General features: G+C 40.5%; 1 protein-coding gene across 2 annotated transcripts in view; it reads left to right on the top strand.

The window, feature by feature from the left end:
- Positions 1–21,250, top strand: part of Garem1 (GRB2 associated regulator of MAPK1 subtype 1) — a 180,029-nt gene that overhangs the window by 45,919 nt on the left and 112,860 nt on the right. For both annotated transcript variants that reach the window (XM_059245992.1, XM_059245993.1), the window contains exon 2: positions 17,306–17,446. In XM_059245992.1, coding sequence (XP_059101975.1) covers positions 17,306–17,446 — 141 coding nt within the window. The remainder of the gene's footprint in view (positions 1–17,305; positions 17,447–21,250) is intronic.

The raw sequence follows: 21,250 nt of genomic DNA, 5'->3' as shown, positions 1-21,250 counted from the left end.
CAGGAGCAATGTTTGCATATCATCATGTCTCAGAGTATTAATTGATTCTGATTGATTTGTATGTATGGAGTCACTTGGAAAATTACCTTGTAAACATAAAGTTGTACCCATAATACTCATTAAATTCTGTAGCTGCCTTGTTTGAACAACTGGCTTTCCTCATGAATTAGCATCCATGATAGGCAGAATTCTGAGATGGTCCCTTGCTTTTAGTCCCTAGGTGTTATCAACACTATGATATATATGTGATATATATCATATATGATATATATATATATATATGGCAAATGAGATTGTATAGATATAATTAGGATCATTCATTAATTTACTTTAAAACAGGTAGTGTCTACTGGCCTTTAAGTTAAGGAGTGTCAGTTTGGGCTGTATAATAAAATACCATAGACTAGGTGGCTTGTGTTAGTGGGAATTTACATCTCATTGCTGGGGATCTGAAATCAGGTGGCCAACATGGCTGGGTTGGGGCAGGGAGGTCTTTTTACTGCAGATTGCTGACCTCTCCTTGTATCCTCAAGTGGTAGGAAAAGAACAAGAGCTTTTGGGGCTCCTTTTATAAAGACCCTCAGCTTATTTTGGAGGACTATGTCCTCCAACCCATCAACCTAGGACCCAGGATCTCCAAGAGAACCCAGACAGCCAGTGCACTTGGAGGGTAGACTGGCCCGGCCTACTCAACATGCCCTTTCCAATCCAGCTGTGCCCTAGCAGTTCACAGAAAGGAAGTCAGAGGCATTGGAGGATGGGAGGGCTCTGGTGGGAGACAGTTACTGTGCTGCTGGGATGAGGTGAGAACCACAGACTAGGCCCTGAGACCAGCCTTTGCTGGGGAGCAGACTCTGATCTGTAGTCAGAAAACAGGGATACCCACCAACCACTGCAACTGAGGCCCCAGATCACATGAGAATGTGGCCGGCCAACGTGGATTTCAGACTGATAGGTTCGTCTGTACTTAACTCTCTGGCTAACTGTCCCTGTGTCAGCTGGTCTCTTAATCAGCTTTTTGTCACTTTGGCAGAATCCCTAAGCAAACAACTTAGAGGAAGAAAGGCTTATTTTGGCTCATGGTTTTGCAGGTTTCAATCGGGTGACAGTAGGGACATATGGTGAAGGAGGCTGTGTACCTCATGGTGGCCAGGAAGCAGAGAGAGAACACAGGAAGAGGCAAAGGGTATGATCGCACCTTCAGACTAGTTTCCACCTCCAGTTAGCCCATTCAGCTATGGGCTCATCAGTAGGTTAATCTAGCATGAAGTTAACACACTCATGATCCGGTCACCTCTCGATAGCACCACCAGCTGGGGACCAAGCCTTCACCTCACAGTGTCATTTTAGAGTAATTATGTAATCATATAATATCCAAGCCATAACACTGTCTCAGTTTTGAGCAAAGTTAAAACACTCTTGATCAAAATAATATAGGAACTCAGGGAATTTTGCTGGGGTGGCATCAGCACATTTATGAGGCCAAAGCCACCTGTCCATAGTTGCCAGTGGTCTGAGAAATCTTTTAAAATATTAGTTAAATTTGGCATATTTAAATTTGGCAAGTAGCAATCTTTATCTACAATTGCTGACATACTTTCAGTCATTCAAGCAGACCTTTTCCAAAAGGCATATTGCACCAGGGTGTGTAATACCCACACAATCTATCTTGCTTCACCTCAAGCCAGATAGTCCAAGTTTCAGACCAGAAATTCAGAAACTAGCCCTTTAGAATTAAGTGTCAAAATTACTTTTTCCTTGGTACCTTTAATCAAAGAAAATTGTATGAATAATTTATAAGCAATAAAATTGGTTAGGAAATATAACTAACTATAGTACCAATTTAATTGGCATTGTTAAGTTATTAATATCTGTAAACTCTTGGAGATTTTTTTTATTGTTGTTGTATGGTGCATGCCACAGCACACGAAAGCCACAGCATGTGACAGGTCAGAGGACAGCTGTGGAGTCTGTCCTCCTTACACCTTGCCATGTGCCCTGGGCTTCAGCCGGGGTTGCCAGGCTTACACAACACATGCCTTTCATACCGTTCCACCAGCAATGGCTCCGGCTTCCTTATGGGTGTCCTTGTTACCTTGTTTTGGTCTTGGATATTTGGAAAGAAATGCTGCTGCTCCTATTTCACTTTCTGGTTATGCTTTGAGAAGAGGCACCTTACCTGGGACACCGTGTCCTTCCTGTCTGCTTTTATTTCCTTCGGACCTTTATCTGTCTATAAAATTTGATTTGATTTTTAAAGTGTTTGCCTACTGCCATCATTTTAATAAATAGTTTAAGCGATAGATAATAGCCCTTTCAATTTGGGCTTGTCAGTTGCCTGTATTTGGAAGCCACGGGGATAGAGTGCTGTGCAGCTGCTGCCTGCAAGAGCAGTTCCCCTGGAGGATGAAACCTTCCACGGCTACTTGGTGCTTACACTGTAATGAAAAGCCGCTATGTGGACAGAGACTGTTTAAATTCAATAGATGTCTACATTGATACTGGAAGTGGTGTTCTCAACATTGACCTATGTTTCTTTAAGTATGTGTGAGGCTTTGTTTATATTTGTCTGGTTTTGTTTTTTAAGGCTGGTTTGTAGTTTTTAGAAATCTGCTTAACGTGAGCAACATTTTAAAGTTATCAAATATGTAACTTAAACATTTTCATAAGACTGTTCCTCTGATGTAAGGTCTAGGTGGTGAACTTTGAGATTCCATTCATTCATGTTTCATGTTATTTGTCATGTAATGAAGGTCAAGAGACATGTAAGCCTAAATTGACACAAAATACCGTTGACCATCTCTCGAATTTGATCTGTGACTCAGTTTGTCCATTTGAAATAAGATTGTTGGGGGAGCCAGGGAGATGGCTCAGCCTGTAAAATGCCTGCCTGGAAAGCATGAGGACAGAGCCTCATCCCCAGCACAAAGGTAAAAACTAGGCACAGGAGCAGTCTATATCCTGGGCGGGGGTGGGGGGGTGGGGTGTGGGGGAGTGTCACTTGGTCCCTGGGGCTTGCTGGCCAGCTAGCTAGTTTAGCCAATCAGTACACTCCAGGTTCAGTAAGTAGAGAGGAATCAAGGAAGACACCCAGTGTCAACATTTGCCCTCCCTACACATACACACACAGACACAGACACACACACTCTAAAATTGTTGGGTTTTACACTGTAAGCAAATCACCTCTTTATTAAAGTGAAAAAAATTGTGGTCCCTGCACCTTAGCAATGATTTCCTCAGCAGACAAGGGATCTACAGGATGTACTGAGCCAGTAATAGACAAGGAACTGGCTGAGAAAGAGGACCAAGCCAGAGTCTTCCTGGAGAGTCTCCTGTCCCTGGGACTAGAGTCTCACTCATTCAACCACCCTGGCCTCCATAGCTCATTCAGAGCACACAAGGAATTGCCTACAGTTGTGTGAACAACAAAGCTACCCTCTAGGGTTGGAGAGATGGCTCAGCAAGGAAAGCAGCCACATGTGAAGACCAGAGCTTGGATTCCCAGAACTCACTTCCACACTGGTCAAGTGTGGTGGCCCACCTGTGAGTGCACCCCAGAGAGGCAAAGACAGGGAACCTCTGGAGCAAACTGGCCATCTCACTAGGAGTGTTGTCGATCCATAGGTTCTGTTGAGAGACCTTGCCTCAGTGAATAATGTGGAGAGCAACAGAGGAAGACTCCCATCATCAGCCTCAGACTTCTACATGCTTGTTCACGTGTGCATGTACACTTGCACTCACGTGAGTTCCCCAGACATGCACACATGTATATACATGCACACTCCCAGACACATACAAAGTAAATAACTGCCATTTAGGCTCAAGCTGTCTGTAAAGTCCCTAGCTATTTCTGAGATGCCTCGCTTTCTCCCACGGACCATGTGGAGTCATCATATTTTCATAAATTATCAGAACCCGAGAGTTGAGGGAGAAATTCTAGGAATGTGCCTGGTGATTTGGCCTTTGATGCCTGGTGGAGCCTTGGGTGACACCTGCCTGCACTTGGTCTCAGTTTTTGTCTACCATTTGTGGTGTGAGCATCTTCTCACACTGTGTTATAGACACACACCACTCAAACTAAAAGGGTGGTCATACTGATGGTCAGTGTCCAGCACTAGGTGGAAGGGGCAACAAGGTGGATCTATCAGGCTTCCTGAAGCAGACCTGACTGCCGTAGCTGGGTGGATTTTCAGTGAATACCTTTCTCCTCTGAATCAGAGCTGCTCCCTGACGTATTCCACAGCGCCTGCTGGGCACTAGGCTGGCTTCTGGATTTGAGTGTCTGAAGAAATGTGAGAACCACAACTGCTTACCTGCTGTCTTCTAAAAATTCCCTTCTGTACAGTTCTTGTCTTTACAATGTTAGCTACAGCTTGCTATTTCAGAGTATAGAGTTTGGGGTTTGACTGAGGCACTGCTATTTCATACAGAAGGAATTAGGTACCGTAACTGATAAATCTGCCATCAGCAAAGGATTCCTTTCTCTGAGGGTTTATTTCAAAAGAGGTAACAGGATATCCCTAATCTTTTTTTCTCCTTTGTTTCATGCATTCCTTTTTGCGTGGATTTCACTAGGAGGTTCTCTGAGCACATTACCAGCTAATCCTTTGACTAAATCTCTTTTTCCTTCTTTTCTTAGAATAAAGAATAAAATGTGAAAGCACAGTGCTTTTACTTGCTTAAAATTCAAGATTATAATCTTTGGGCCTTTAAATAGGTATTCATCTAAAAATAGGACCCTGGGTGATGAGGTTTCTTGGTGTTTATGTAGGTAGGAGAGGTCAATAGAAGATGCTTGAACAAGTTCTCAGTTTTTCTTGAGAGGCTTAAGGGTTGAGTAAGAAGAGAGTGATTAATTTCTCTTTAGATTTATTTTGTGTGAATATTGATGACTTTATACCTAAGATTCTTTCCATTGGAATGCATTTTCTATGTACCCATTGTGTTGTCCAGAAATCGTGGAGAATGCAACAGAGCAGAAACAGATTACGTTGGGCCTACAGATGGGATTGATAATTGTCTAGGTGGGGACCCAAGGGCTCTGCTGTTCCATGTGTATGCACTCAAAGTAAAAATCTGTCTGTGGAGATCTTAGCCTCTATTTGTCTTAACTTCCTAAACACATGATACTTTTAATCAGCAAAGGAACTAGAAATTACTCTTAAGTTAGTCAGCATGCCATGACAGCATGTGCATACTTAATCAGAATGTCCTCCAAGAATAGAAGTATTCCAGGACCAAGGGAAAACCTCCTCTGATTTGGTTAACATATCATCATAGTTTCTACTCCAAAGATTTACATTCTTTTGCTTTAAATTCTTCACATTTTCAGGAAACAGGGCTCTCCCAAGCTTTGCATTAAACCAGAATTTGTGTGCTGCAGGTTCATGGCCAAAGTGAAATGCACAGGAGGTACTGAGCAGAGCCCTGTGTGTTTATTCTTAGTTGCAGTCAAATGGAATGTGAGTATGGAGTGGTCTTACCTTTCCATAGCATTCGCTTTGTGATGTCACCAGGCACCACTGTACATTCTCCTGTAGTGCTCACCTTAGGAAAGATATCTGTATTTTTCATGATGTTTTTGGCAGTTAGTATAAGAAGAGTTTTTCTCTCTGCATTTGGATTATTGAAGATCACCCTTTGCAGAGTTCTGCCTCTTGGTTTCATAAATACATTAGAATTAAACCTTATAAGGCTTATGGATTGAACATTTTACATTTTAAGATCAAAAAACTGCATATACAAGTAGGTACAATGAAAGAATTTTTATTAAATGTGTGACATATTTTTAGTGTCTTTTTAGAATAATCTGGTCTTTACTAAATAAGTGTGAGTTAGTAAGCCTTTATAATCATAAGCTTGTTAGGAAGCATGAAAGAATTTATTACAATCAAAATCATGATGAATGCTTTAAGCTCTGTGTCATTATTTTCAAATAAATAAAAAACCAAAATACCAGTAGATACTAGACAAATTGGGGGTCTCAGGCAGCATTTCCTTAAGTAGGCATCTTTATTAAAATTAGCTTAGAAATAAATTAATAAAAAACCCTAGTGTTCTGAAAGTATGATATATCTGAGTTGAGTTATGCAGGCACCGTGCTCCATAATTTATTTCATTTGATCCTTAGTGTCAGTGTAGGCTTGGGTTCAGCTACAAGCCACAGAAACCCCAAAATAAAAAGTCTGGATAGGAGACATGAGGCTGGTGTGCTGCCCAAGATGCCTGGAACCGGTTTCTTCTCTCTGCTCCAGCTCTGGCTGCAGTCTCTCATCCTGAGTTCTCCTTGGAACCTGAGATGGATGCTCCCAAGGAAGTGATCACATCTAGTAATCATAGCAAATTCTATCTCCCAGGAAGAATAAAGAAGAAAAATGGAGCATAGCCTCCCCAGAGAGTCTGGGTGGCCACTCAGCTTTAGCATTCTGTTAGAGAGTCTAGCTACAGATGCTAAAGAAAAAACATAACATCCAAATTGGAATAACGAAAGTTGAACCACTTCTGTTCATAGATGACCTGTGCTTATGAATGGAAAACCCTGAAGAATACACAACTTTTCCAAGTTGTGCTAGAACTAAGAAGCAAGTTCAGCAAAGTTGCTGAATCTAAGATCAACACACAGAAATTAACTGTGCGTCCTGTATGTTAGTAGCAGGCACTGCAAAATAACTTGTGCTATCAGAAAGAATGCACTTCAAGTGCACATATGTAGCGAAAGCATTACCTGACTTGTACACTGGAAACTATGTTATTAAATAATATACAAACAAATAGAAAGGCATCATATGTTCATAGATTGGAAAGATTAATATTCCTGAAACTATTAATCTCCAAATTGACCTATAGATTAAACACAGCTACCAAAATCACAGCTTTCTTTTTTGCAGAAACTGACTGTCCTAAAATTAGCCTGGATGAAAGGAGCCCAGGAAAACCCAAGCAATCTTGAAAAGGAGTGAAGCTGTCAGACTCAAGTTCCTGTTTTCAAAACTCACAATAAAACCACAGTAACTAAGACAGTGTAATATTAGCATAAAATAGATATGTGAGGGGATGGTGTGGAAAGACTGGAAATCAGCCCCTACGTATATGAACAGCTGGTTTTGCAAACGAGCACAACAATTCAGCGAAGAAAGGGTCACCTTTGCCAAAGTCAGTGGTTGAACCTCTGAATGCCCACATGCACAGCAGGGCATTTGGGCCCCACCTATAACATATAAAAATTAGCATGAGTTGTAGACCTAAATGTAAAGATAAAGCTCTGAAAACATAGGCATGGCTTTTCTTGACCTTATGATAGACAATAGTATTTCATATTTGACCCTAAAAGCACAAATAACAAAAGAATATATATATATATATATATATATATATATATATATATATATATATATATATGACTTCAGTCAAACTAAAAAATTTTGCTCTGCAAAGAATCCTATCAAGAAAGTGAAAGACTCTACACAGTGAAACATTTGTAGCTCATACATCCAATAAGAAACTTGAATCTTGAATACATAAAAACTCAAGGTACTGCAGAAATGGCTCAGCAGTTAAGAGCACACACTGCTCATCCATAGGACCCAGGTTCAATTCCAAGCACCCACATTGTAGCTCACAACTGTCTGTAATTCCAGTTCCAAGGGACCCAACACCAGTGGCAAAACACCATTGCACATAAAATGAAAATAAATAAATAAATAAATAAATAAATAAATAAATACATACTCCGGATAACTCAAGAACTGACTCCTCCAGTGGAATATAAGTCTCTTCAGGGCCCTTTCAAAACCCAGGTTGCACATTAGCACACAGGGAAGATTTCAGAGCCTGCTGGTTCAGGGACTCCATGCCCAACATTCCTGACGTCATTGGCCAGAGGCAGGAACTGACTAGAGTTCCTACAGGTCTCCAAATGATTACAGTAACCATACAGCCTGGGGTCAGAACTGTCTCCCTCTGGGCTGCAGGGTCCTCTCATCACACACAAGGGACAGTTGCCCCTAGGACAATCAGATAGGTGCTCATTTTGGGGAATGATTAGAGCAGGATGTCCACTAAGACCCAAGAGACTATTGTTTACTGTGCCTGTTATCAGTTTTTTTTCCCAGAAGCCATTGTTCACAAAATGACAATGCCAGAAACAGGCCACAGTGTTGAAGGTCAAGATTGATATCTGTGGGTATAGAAATGCAAGTGCTCACATGTCCTTGGAGGATCATTTGGGAGTGCAGAATATTATCCCTGACTTTTATTAGAAGATACTAAAACCATTTACTGTGTTTGCCTAGGCTTAGGATGCTAGTTTGTTTCATTCTGTTATTTTTCCCCACACAGTATCTATAACAAAAGCTTTTTAAAGAAACATCCATTTGGCCCATTTGATGCATTCCCAAGCTCTTATCAAGCAGCTGCAGACAGGTACCTGTGTGTGAGTAATACTGACGTCACTTCTGTCCGTCAGCTCTGTGCACTCTTGCAGTAGCTCAGCCATTAGGCTAAAGTGGTCTCTTCCCTTGTTCTCTGGGCTTTGGTTTGTACAATTCCCATTGATTTCAGACTATTACCTGCGCTCCACTGATTTCCTGTGACCACATCCTTCTCGATTGCTTATGACTTTCCCTCTTGATGCTTGCTTGCCATTAGTTACTTCTTTGCTAATTCCCCTTCCTTTCTGCCGCTTCCTCTTTGAAGCACCTTCCTACCTTTCCAACGCAGACAGCGTCTTAGCGTTGACTTTTGGGATTGCTCTTGGACTCTTCCGGCTCATTTCCTCTGGTGTCACCTCTCCTCCTTCCACACAGGTTTCCTTTCACCATCTGCTGTACAGTCCTCTAGGACAGAAATGCCACAGGTCCATTCTGCAGTTTTCTATCTATCTGGAAGACAGCCTGCTAAGACCGCCTTCACCGAACATATTCAAGGATGCTAGTTAGACCATACTGAATTGTATTCCCCAGTTTAGAGAATGAAATCAGCTGAACGGAGGAGTTGCTTCTAAACTATCTTTTCAAAGTGCAGAGAAGTTTCTGTTATGCAGAACACTTAGAGCAGCTGCTGGGAACAAGCCTTTTGGTTAGTGCAATTGGGAGCCTGCCAGTGTTGAGGGTTATGCTGATCTGCGCTGTGCTTCAGGAAGGCCAACTGTGGTAACAACAAGGGAATACGGCAGCCGCCCCTGATGTAATGGCCCGTAGAAGGCTGTTTCTCAGGCCGTGTGTGTGTGTGTGTGTGTGTGTGTGTGTGTGTGTGTGTGTGGTCAGCCATGCAACAGGTAGTTCGTTCTACCTTGTAGTAATTAAGGAAGCCAGACAGCTGGCACTGCCCTATCTTTGGTTTGTTCCAGGTGCTCTTGGAAATCAATATTTCTCACAGGGCTTGTGAGCCGCCTTTAGGGGTGCGGCCAGGGCAGGAATTAGGCAGTGGCGTTTCTGCTCACACACATTGGCTAGAACTCAGAAATATGACAAGGCTAACTGCCAGGCAGTGAGGTGCCTCGCTCCTTTGTATACCTGGAAAGAAGATCAAATGTATCTGGTGTTTAACCCCTGACATTGAAGGTATTTTTATTTTTAAGATATAAAAACGTATACAGAGATTTAATTTATTCCCTGCTATATGGAAAAGATTATACCATCAAATAAACACACAATTAAAATGTCACAGTGTTCATTAAATAGAGTGAGAAACTCCAAACATAGTGCTGTCACTTAACCAGCTTTCTGTTGGGTGTTGGGAAAAAAAGAGGAAGACTCACAACTATTAAATTAGCTTTGTAATGAGAATGAACATGGACAGTGTAGAAAAAAAATTCATTTACCCATTGTTGATTAATTTAGCCATAGGACCAGTTTATGTCCACAACAAATAAAAATTCCAACTTCAGTGATTGATTCTTATTGCAAAAGCATAATCACATCAGATTATTTCGATTGGTGCTTTATTATCTGTCAATGAGGATATGAGTGTCATCATAGTCAGAGTTCTGGAAAGGTGCTGAGACCAAGTGAAGTCAGCCAGAATAAGAGCAAACTTAGAAAACAATGAATCTGCACATAAGGTTATGTATTTGCTGTGCAAGTTCCGTTATTCTTGGAGTTGGGGGAGTAAAAGCAGTTTCTGTGGAATGACAGCTCCAAGCTCCTGACCCAGCCCTTAGCTCTTCTGTGAAATACAGCGCCAGGAACAAAGAGGACAAATCTGAATTTGTTAATAAACTTTAATTTTATAGTACAGTTTTCACAATTTAGGAAATTTTTAAAATCATGGATTTGGCCTTTTCTTGGTTCTGATGACTTAGGATATGTTCTATATGACAGGAACATGCCAAAAACAAATCCAACATGGACATATGTCAGTCTTTTTCAGTTTTGGCTTTATCCTAACATTAAAAGAAAACTTGCTAGTCATGAGTTGATAGATTTAATATTAAGACACATTTAGTCATCAGAGTCCACTTATACAGAATTTTGCCTTTTCTTTTTCAGATTTTGTGATATTTGTAGATACATCTTAGGACCTAAGTCTGAACATAGAACTCATTTCTATCTTATATACACCTTTGTATTCACAGCCTGAAAGGAACTGTGCAGTATTTCAGTTCACTTATATTTTAACTACAACTCTCATATGAAGTCATGTGTAGAATTTTCCACTCGTGACATCATGGTAGCATTAAAAAAATACTGGATTTTGGAACATTTCAAATTTCAGTATTTTTTTAATTAGAGATGACTTAAAATATTTAATCTGTACCTCATTTTCCTGTTTGTTTGTTTTTTGAAGAAACATTTGACATGCTTGTGTTCTACTGTGGAAAGTGCTATATAACTTTGAACTGATTCAGAACCACCCCAAATAATTCATACATAGTAGAAGATGTCTGTGCTGTAACTCAGATATATTCGGCTGTATTGATGTGCAAAGCTAAAGTAGTTAAAGTACATAATAAGTTTCAAGCCAACACAGAGTGGGGTGTTCCAAGTAAAGACAAGCATATTAGAATATTTACAGGCACAGTGAAACCCGAGGCCACGCGTGTGGCCTCTGTGTTACATTCTGTGGGCTCTAGTGAGATACACTGCCACAAAAATGTTTTTGTTTATAGTCCTGAATATCTTTTCTCTGTAACCCCTAAAACCATGGTTCTTAAACCTGACAAGTGTATGAGCCTTTCCTTTGTATTTAAGACAGCTCTAGCTATGTAGTCCAGGCTGCCCTTAAACTCACTATGTAGCCAAGGCTGACCTGAAAGTTAGAATCCTTCTGCCTGAGGCTTCCAGATGCCAGAAGGAACTGACACCATGGCCCTGGCAAGACAAAACTTTAAATGTCTTTATTATAATTTTATACATTTATGCACATGCATTTAAAAGTTGAGGTGAGAATATAAAGAGATTAATGAAAGTGAAGTCAAGGACCAGTTCCATGAGAGTATAGCAAACATTTGAACAGAAAAGAGCCCTTTGGGAGTGACTGTAGGGCAGGGCCGTAAGGATGTGCTGGTCCAAGGATGAATGGAAACCTTTGAAGATGTGTGGCTAGAGTAGTAGGATACTATACTGTTGACTGGTCTTCACTACAGGAATATTGGAATAAGTGAGAAGAGAAAAAGCACAAGGAAGGACCAGAAGGTTGACTGTTCATTTGGCTTATTCCTGGCTGTGTTGCCAGGACTGGGACCATAGAACATAGTCAATCATCTGCCAGGACCCAGATCATAGAACATAGTCAATCATCTGCCAGTATCTGAATGACGGTGTGATGTATGACACATGGCTAGCAGAGAGGCATCCCCTCAGAAGGTGTGGAAAGTAGCCTTGACTAGCTGATCCACGTAGAAGTAGCAACTGACGCCATGAGCTGGAGAGCTACCTGTAGCTAAGGGAGCCCCTAGAAGGTGCAGGATTGTGAAGGAGAGAGAAAGGAGGAGCAGGCTGAGGCTTCCCTGCCTCTGTAATGGCTGGTGACGGGGGAGACACTGAGAGAAGGTGACAGACAAGGGATTTGGGAGGGTGTTTTGTACCATCAGCCAAAAGGCAGAGGGGCAATTACTTGTTTCTAATATCCAACTCATACATGATGCTTTCAGATTTTGATACTGAGCCTTACTCTAAAGCAGACTTTGAAGTTACCCCTTGTTTAAAAAAATATGGCTGTGGTAACAGGAATATATGGATTACTGTTGCGGGGAGCGAGGTCAAAGCAATGGGGTGTGTCCTGCAGCACGCTAGCTGCAGAGTGACTTCAGGATGTTTGCATAGTTTAGAATGTAACACTCACTTCCTTTAGGCTTCTTATTACTGCAACAGTGAGCTAAATTTCAGTACATTATACATAGTTGTTAAGCACCAGGATAATTATATCACAAGAAGATGTTTGCTTTATGAATTCATTTAATTCCATATCTTTATTAGTGACCTACCCTGGGATATTTTAAGTTATTGTATTGTTTTATTTCCAGACAAGTTTTCATGAAACTTATTTTGCCTAAAGCAGGCACACAGATCAGTTGTTAAAAAAAATAAAATAAGACATAGCTCAAAAATAGGCATTGCTTTCTTCGTACTTTATGGCTCTGGAAGTCATTCTGAGCCTCTTACTAGTGTTTACTACACCAGCAAGCTGCAGGACTGAACATTATGTTTTCATTTTGATTAACTTGACTGCAGTTGTTTTTTGGGTGCCACTTTAGAGCCCACTGTGGAATAAAATTAAAACATTCTTTATGATACAATTCACTTGCTGAAAATGGCGTTTTTCTTCTATCCCTGAGTGGCAGTACGCTCTCCCCCTGAGTTTCCCATGTGGGCCCCAGGGCTCCGTTTGCTCCTTTAGCAATGCATCTTCTGTACTATCTCCAGATTCCTGTTCCCGGAATGCTGGTGCTCATTCCTGGCTCCTGGAAGGCTCCCTCTCCTCCTCTCCAAGCCTGGTTCATTCATCTCAGCAAAGCCCAGTGGCTCTGCTCTCCCCTTAAGGCTTCCTTCATCTCTGCTGATGGTCCAGGTCCAGTCTAGATCACATCTCTCTTTCACACAGCCCAGTTCTTGTGCTCCCTCCCACGCTCCCTCCCACGGAATTACACATGAGCACACTGTGGGCTTCTTAAAGGACAGAACCAAGTCTCTTTATATTCCTACCAACTCCTCCATTGCCTGCTCACAGAAATAGAAAAGCAATACAGATAACGTGGGTGCAGACATCACAGCACATGCGCACCAACATACATCTCTACACACAAAATAAAGTAAATGAAAAATAAAAGTTTGTTGGACAAATGAATGAGGAATATTTTGAAATATATTGAAATTTAAAAAGCATGCAGACTGCCCCCTCAGACTTTTATGATTGCTTTAGTAATTTTTTTTCCATTTTCCATAGCACCTCTCATATAAGTCACTGGTGATAAAAGTATTCACTGTTCTTGGTGGCATTGGCTGCCTCCTCCCTGCTGGATACCGAGGACTTTGTTTTGTTTGCTGATGTATGAGTCCCAAGTGCTCAGGAGCATGCTGGTTGTACTGGCTGAGTAAATGAATGACCCTGGAAGCCCACGGTCAGCTTCTCCCTGTTTCCTGGGTTAGTGCTAGTGGTTTTCCAGGTACAGACCAATGTCCTGGCAGAAGAGCAGGAAGAAATGTCGAGTCTCCAAAACGAGAGTCTCCCACGTACTAGCTGTTCAACCCCAAGCAAACTCCTTGACTGCTCTGAGGGTCATTTCCTTCCCTATTCAAGGACAGCATGAGCTAAAATTACAATGTGAGATTAACACTTAAGCCAAAAAACAAAAGCTAAGGGCTGAAGTCCTCTGATCAGTTAATAGGTCAGATTCGGTTGTGATACCTTCCGATCTCTGTCATGTGTGTTCTCTGAGAAGTAGGGGCCGTGTCACAGTCTTGTCAGTGAGAAGCGGAGATCCTGCCCAAGGCCACAGTGGAGGTGGCGCAGTGCCGTTGGCGAGCAGGTCTGCAGAACATACTCGCTGCATGCTCCCCCTTTCAAGGGGCTGCTGTGGTAGATACTGATTATCTCCTTTGGAGCTGAGCTTCTAGAGTTTTCCTTCCTGCCTTAGTATGCCTAAGGAATGCAAAAGCTGATGAGTGGCCCAGGAGGTGTAATTATGAAATAGCCTAGTCCTCCGGAAGCATGAGGTGCAAGGGAATCTGGGAACCCCACCCCACCCCTGCCATGACCTTCCCATCCTGCATGAACACTACTTCCAGGTCATTCCCACCCTCTAAATAAAGTATTTAAATCTTCGTTTTCTACCCCCAAAGATAAAATCTTCTTCCATTAAAACTGTTTCAAGGATCATCACAGTATTGGTTTAGAAGCCAGTTAGTTTATGGTTGAGACAACCGAGCAGTCATTACTGCCTTCATTAATGATTGGAAAAGTACTGAATCTTTTCATTTTAGAGAGGTCTGCAAATGCCATTTCGAAACATACAATTACATCACTAATAACTCTTAATTATTGTAGTAAAGTTAACATAAAAAAATGAGGAAGGCTGTCTTCCCTATGAAGGAATTAACCTCTCCAGATATTTTCATTGGGCATTTAAAATGACTAACCCAGAGTTAATGGGCTGGATTTTGTCGGCATCTGAAAAACATCTATTACATTTCAAAAAGTGGGTTTCCCTTTTGAAATAGTTTGTCATCATTTCGGAAGGATAAAAAGATACTTCAGAGAGTATTAAAATGTGAAATAATTTCATTTGGATGCTATAAAGCTTCATTACGCTTAATTGATTGGGAGGGTTGGTGGCAGTCCAGAGAGAACTGGTGGGTGAATGCGTGGGACTTAAAAGGAAATATATGCATTTAGTGTCAAGTACTCCTTCAGCAGACTGAAGTTTATTTTTGATAGTTTTATTGTGGTGCTTAAGAGCTAAGCTTTGGCACCCTTCTGGTCTACATTTGAATCCCACTTTTCCACTCATTAAACCTGTGAGTTTAGATACATCACTTCACATTTTGGATCTTCGTTTTCCTCACCTGGGAAGGAGCAATGCTTTCTTAGTAATGTTGTCTTACATGAAATGACATAAATGTCATCTGAACAGTGCTTGCTGTGGGCACTGAATGATGTTTGTCATCAAGCCATTTAGATATGATGACGTATGTGAATACCATTTTGCCAAATAAGTGGAAAAGTCTGTATGGAACCTTGTGTATAATTTTCAACTTGGTAGGGAAACCCTTTTATCTTTATATCTTTCTTTCCTCTTTTTTTTTCCAACTCAAGGAATTTATATTGTGTTATGAATTATCAATTTGTTAATAAGTAAAGTGTGTATTCGTGTGTGTGTGTGTGTGTGTGTGTGTGTGTGTGTGTGTGTGGCTGGAAGAGCAGTTTTTGTTTGTTTGTTTGAGAAATGGGGCCGACTAAACCCTAGATCCTTGTGGTCTAAGCTACCATGGCCTCCAGCTCCAGTGGAACCAGGGGCCTGCTCATTGGCTAGACTGGCTGGTCAGTAAGCACCAAAGATCCTCCTGCCTCTGCCTCCCCAGTGCTGAGGATTGGACTTAGGTCCTCATGCTTATGTGGCAAGTACTTTCCAGACTATGCTGTAGCTGAAGTTTTCCTGGTCCCACCTGGCCCATGGTCAAAACAAATCTCTCTCATCTGCCAGTCCCGCAACTGCTAGGACCCAAGTAAACACACAGAGACTTATATTATTTATGAACTGTATGGCCATTAGCTCAAGCTTACTACTGGTTAGCTCTTACACTTAAATTAACCCATAATTTTTATCTATATTTAGCCTCATGGCTTGGTACCTTTTCTCAGTTCTGCCTTGTCATCTTGCTTCTTCTGTGTCTGGCTGGCAACTCCTGACTCAGCCTTCCTCTTCCCAGAATTCTCCTTTCTGCTTATCCCACATATATTTCCCACCTGGCTACTGGCCAATCAGCATTTTGTTTATCAATCAATCAGAGCAATGTATTCACAGCATACAGAGCGACATCACCCATCATTCCCCCTTTTTTTCTATTTAAAAGGAAGGTTTTAACTTCAACATAGTAAAATTACATATAACAAAACAGTTATTTAGCAAGAATTACAGTTACAATATCTAGTCTATTTGTATTTGGCAAAATTAAAGAAGATATCTTATCTATTCTATATTTGTGAGTCTAAGGTTTTATATCTACCTTATCCCTTATCATAACCAAGGAAAACCATAATTATAACTATCTAGTCTTCAACTACATCAAAGACCCCAGAAGGGTATAATATTACCTAAGTAAACAGGAAATGCATTGTAAGCAGCTTCCAAAAATCTACAATGACAGAGACAGCTGGCTACCTGGACAGTTACCCAAAGTTCTTCTGTAGTGTTGGGACATTCATCTTTAGCCTACAGGCCTAGAGTCTCTCAGTTGCTTTTCTTTGTGTCCTGTAGAGTGTCTGGCAGTTCCTTTTGTGAAGCAGGATCCAGAAGGACCATCTCATCTTGCAAAGTTCAGTGGTCACCTTCCTATGGGTCCTCCATGTCCAGTTTATACAACATTTTGTCAAGCAGTCTAGGCAAGAACAATTTCTTGCCCAAATGGCTGTTTTTGCCAAGAAGAAGATAAACTCCATATAGAATGTCTTCAACGCCCCTCTTTCTCTTTGAAGTAAATTGGTGCTGCCAGGAGCAGACATGTCTCACTGTCCACAAAGTCTAAGTTTTTAAAACATTTTAAATGCCATTTTTTGAAGTGTTTGAAGATTACCTACCTAACTGAATTATATCTATGTATACTTAGAAAACTTAACATGACTATAAGTTTGACTATCATAGAAGACTAATTATTAATCTATATTTCTTAATTATCCGTTACAATTTAAATGAGCTGCACAAACACAATACCTTAAAAAAGAATGGAAATATACACACAGTATAACAAAATTAACTTCAAATTTTTATCAATAAACTAAAATCTATAGCAATTTTAAACAAGTTGCTGCTCTTTAAAAGTAGATTCAATAATCTACCCTTTCATCTTATCATATCTATCTATATCCTACATTTCTATATCATATCCTTTATTTTCTCTTTAAAGACTTTATTTTTTTAAACTTTCTATTTCTTTATATAACTATATTTCTTTTCCTCTCTCTTCCAAGTCTATGTATATTTTTATACACACTGTAAACTGTTTAGGGTTTATCTCATCTGAATCCATCTTATTGTGAATCTATTGCTTTAAACTCCCCAAACCTGTACAAGTTTAAAGAAACTTGGCTGTAGGATGTGGAGTAAGCAGATATGAATTCCAACTTTCTTATATGAAATTGTATTTTCTAGGAGAATGCGTGGAAGGGCTGCGAGAGAATGACTACCTGCTGATCCATTCATGCCGTCAGTGGACCACCATCACTGCTCATAGCCTGGAAGAAGGTCACTATGTCATTGGGCCAAAGATAGAGATCCCCGTACATTATGCAGGTAAGACTTGGCAAGACAAGCAGAGAGAGGAGGGCTTGAAGAGCTGATTTTCTTTTTGTGTTTGCAGCAAGAAATAGGAATATTTCTTATAATATTTCTAGCCTACCAACCCGAGAGCACACTGACTTAAAAGAACTAAACACTTCTGTGTGGTTATTATTTTTTTTAAATCAAGGATAGCTCCATTTTGTCATAGATATTTTTAAGTAATAGAGCTGGGTGTTTATAAGATGAAAATTTTACGTGAAGATCTTCTCTGTGGTCTTGGAATTTTGGAGCACTATGTATAGCCAATCCATGAGCTCCACATCTGTGTGCATCTGAGTAACCAAGCACAACCTGAGCAATGCTTTTGTGAATGACCAGGATGCAGCAACTCCACAAGGTGCCATTTCACAAGTGAGCATAGTACTCTGGTTTTAAAAGTATCTGTTTAGAAGTTCACATACCTGGGCATACCACTCCTCCCAATTAGTCTTTGAGAATATAGCACTGGCATGACCTCATTGCTGTAGTTAAATGTGGATGATGTCCACCTGTCACCGTACTTTAAACTGCATTTAGTTCAGGGATGTCATTGCACTCGGTTTTAGTTGAGTGAATTATGTTGCGAGAATTGAACTTGTGATGTATAAATAAATAAACTTTGCTTAAATAAACTTTCAGTAGGGGTAGCTTATAAATCAGTTTTTAAAAAACAAACGTTACCATTTGCTATCTTCTGGATTTTAAAGTGTCACATAATATTATTAGCTTCTTATCTGTTATTTCACTTCTTAAAAAGTTATAGTAGGAATTTTAACCAATTAACTATAAATTGTGCAGACCTTGACTGCTGTTTTCTCTTTGACAGACTTGTCTACAATGCTAGGCAAGTTATTTGAAAATGGAATCCTACCATATTCTAGAATGTTAGCAAATGGTATTTGTTCAAACTGTATTGAATGAATAAATGCTTTGGTAGCTTTTTTGATTCTTAGGAGTCTTCAGCTTCTCACTAAACTTAAAAAAAAAAAACACCATTCTTTTTCAAAAATATTATAGGAAAAAGAATTTTTGTGGTCTAAAACTTTGTCCGTTAGAATTATATGTAGGCAGAGTTTTTCATCGGGACTACCAGCCAGCTCCCAAATAATCACACAGAGACTTAATATTAATTATAAATGCTCAGCTGATAGTTTAGGCTTGTTACTAGCTAGCTCTTACAACTTAAATTAACCCATATTTTTTATCTACTCTCTACCATGTGGTGGTACCTTTTTTCAGCTCAGCATGTTCATCTTGCTTCTCTCCACATCTCCTTCTTTTTTCCCACACTCTCTTTTTGTCTGCAAGTTCCACCTAACCCCTACCTGCCCGCCTATTGGCCATTCAGCCCTTTATTAGACCAATGAGAGCAACAAATACTCACTGTGTACAAAAAGATTGTTTCACAGCCATTATACTGCTTAGTTATGAGTAGACTTTATGAGAAAAAGTAAGTGGAGCCTGCAGAAGGTGCTGTGTTTGTGAGATTAGGAGCCAGGCAACTGGGGCAGTGTTCATAGGAGTAGAGAATTTGAGAAGCCCTCAGATTGCCCACATTCCCCTCTAAGAGGCTACACCCAAACAAAGTCGACTTTATTTTCAGCAGACTCAACTCTGGTTTCTCTCTTTATGGAAAACTGAAAAGTAAATTCCATCATTGTATGTTTTTACCTGGGCTATGTTCTATCAGTCGACTTGAGTTTTAGGAGTTTTTACAAAACATGGTAGTTGGCTGTGTCAAGTCAGTCTTCCCAGAGGGCTGCTTCTCTCATGGAGACTACCTCCTGCCTTGTCTTAGCCCTGCAGAGTTCTAGCCTGATTTCCCAATCTTTCTACTCTAAAGAGTGGACATTCTGCTGTAGCTGGGTCAGTCACCTCCCTGTTTCCTGACTACTGGACACTGGACACTCTCCCATTTGCCCCATTGCTGGAATCGCCTCCTTCAGTCATTCAGTGTCTCTGTTAGGGAGTGCCTTCTTCTGTCACAGACTAGCTTTGGATCTGCTTACTGCATGTCATATTCATTTGACACATGTCATGGCTCTTCATTCATTTGCCACTTTCCATGCTCACTTATACCTTCACTGACCAGTTGTATTATATATCCCTTAACAAGTAAGATAGATGTTAAAAATTTCTTGAACGTTCTATCAGTCTACAATTGATTAACTTCTTTGTGGAAATGGGTGTTCAGTCCAGGGATTGTGGTGTTGGCTCTACAGTAGAATAAAGTAGAAAGTTCTGAAAAGACTGATTGCTGAGTCCTACCTGCACATATTCTAGTTCAGTTGATCTCAATGGTTGTGTAAAGTGGGCATCAGGATTTTCAAGGTTTCTCCATGGTTAAAAATACAATTAAAGTTGGGGAAGGACATCCAGTACCAAATGATTTTCCTCCCAAATCAACAACAGACACAAGTGTTTAGGGCTTATGCTTTTATACTGATAGTCATCCATCTTTCAGTGGAAGAAAGGTATGGCATGTTCAGATGCTAACTCTCTGTATGAGAAATGATGACGCAGGTAACGGATGGTGCCTGTAAAGCCACATGTTGCAAAGATACAAATTATCTTTAATGAAATAGAACTGCCAATGCTAAATTGAAAAGCAGGGACATTAAGGATATACCACTTTACATTCATGAATAGAAAACAAATTAAAGAAAGAGAAACCTGAAATGAGGCCAAATGCTTTATGAGGTCATTTGCTGTTAGGCAAGAAGGACAGGGTGGCTGGTAATGAGTGTCAGTCCCAGTTTTCTGAGCTGTTTTCCTTGAATTGCTTCAGCAAGAAGTTTGAGTAGAACTTTGGAGGTCCATGTAAGTATTGTTGACCTTTTTTTGGGGGCTCCACATCTTTTGACACATGAAGGCACTTGCATTTCAGAGTTTAAAAGCAAAGGATTGGCTCTCCTGCTTCTTGGCTGTTCCTCAGTGTGTACAGCCTTGACCTTGATCCCTAATACTGCAAAGAAAAAAAAGTTTACAAAAACAAATTGTAGTGATTTTTCTAGATTTTTTCCCTCCAATCTTCTATACTAACAGGTAAACAAGAAGGCAGTTTGTTTTGGTTACATTTTAAAAACAGATTTATTAATTTTAGTGCAATCACTTCAGTGGTTTTGGTGGCATATGTATAAAATGTTTTCTTAATTTTTCAGGCAAAGTTTCACTGTTTCCCAGGCTTATTTCAAACTCCTGAGCGCAGGCCATCCTCCTGCCTCAGCCTATCCCAGTATTTGGGGTTATATGCATGCACCACACTGCTTATCTTACAGTGGCATAGAGTTTGTTTCCAAGAAGAGCTTTGTTAGAAAGCTCAGCCCTTGGAAGAAAGAGCGTTAAAGTGCAGTGTGGGAACAAAGCTGTCACTGTCATTGTTCTTGCTTATTTGAGCTCCGACTGTAATTAGTAGAGAATATACTTACCCAGGCATGTAGTACTGTTGTATTATTAGCTTCAGCGTTTCATCTAAGTTGGGATTCATCTTTCATTCCTGGAGAAAGCTTAATAAGTAGTTCACAAACACCTTCAGCACAGCAGCAGCAGCAAAGCCCACCAGCCTCGTGATAGCCTCCTGTGATTTCTGCCACTTACTCATTCTCTGTATTGTTTGGATAAATCCTAGGGATTTGTACCAGGGGGATAAACTACCTTCCTTCCAAAGAAGCCTGGAGGCTGTGCAAGCGAACACCTTTCAAACCACTTAGCGCCTTCTGAGCACTCCACCTACATTAACCATGCCGATCCCCACAGTGATCCCAACAAAATGCTTCT

The sequence above is a fragment of the Peromyscus eremicus genome, chromosome 19 (assembly GCF_949786415.1).
Source record: "Peromyscus eremicus chromosome 19, PerEre_H2_v1, whole genome shotgun sequence".
Classification (NCBI taxonomy): domain Eukaryota; kingdom Metazoa; phylum Chordata; class Mammalia; order Rodentia; family Cricetidae; genus Peromyscus; species Peromyscus eremicus.
Note: the sequence above shows the minus strand (reverse complement) of the source record. Positions and strands in the feature narration are given on the sequence as shown.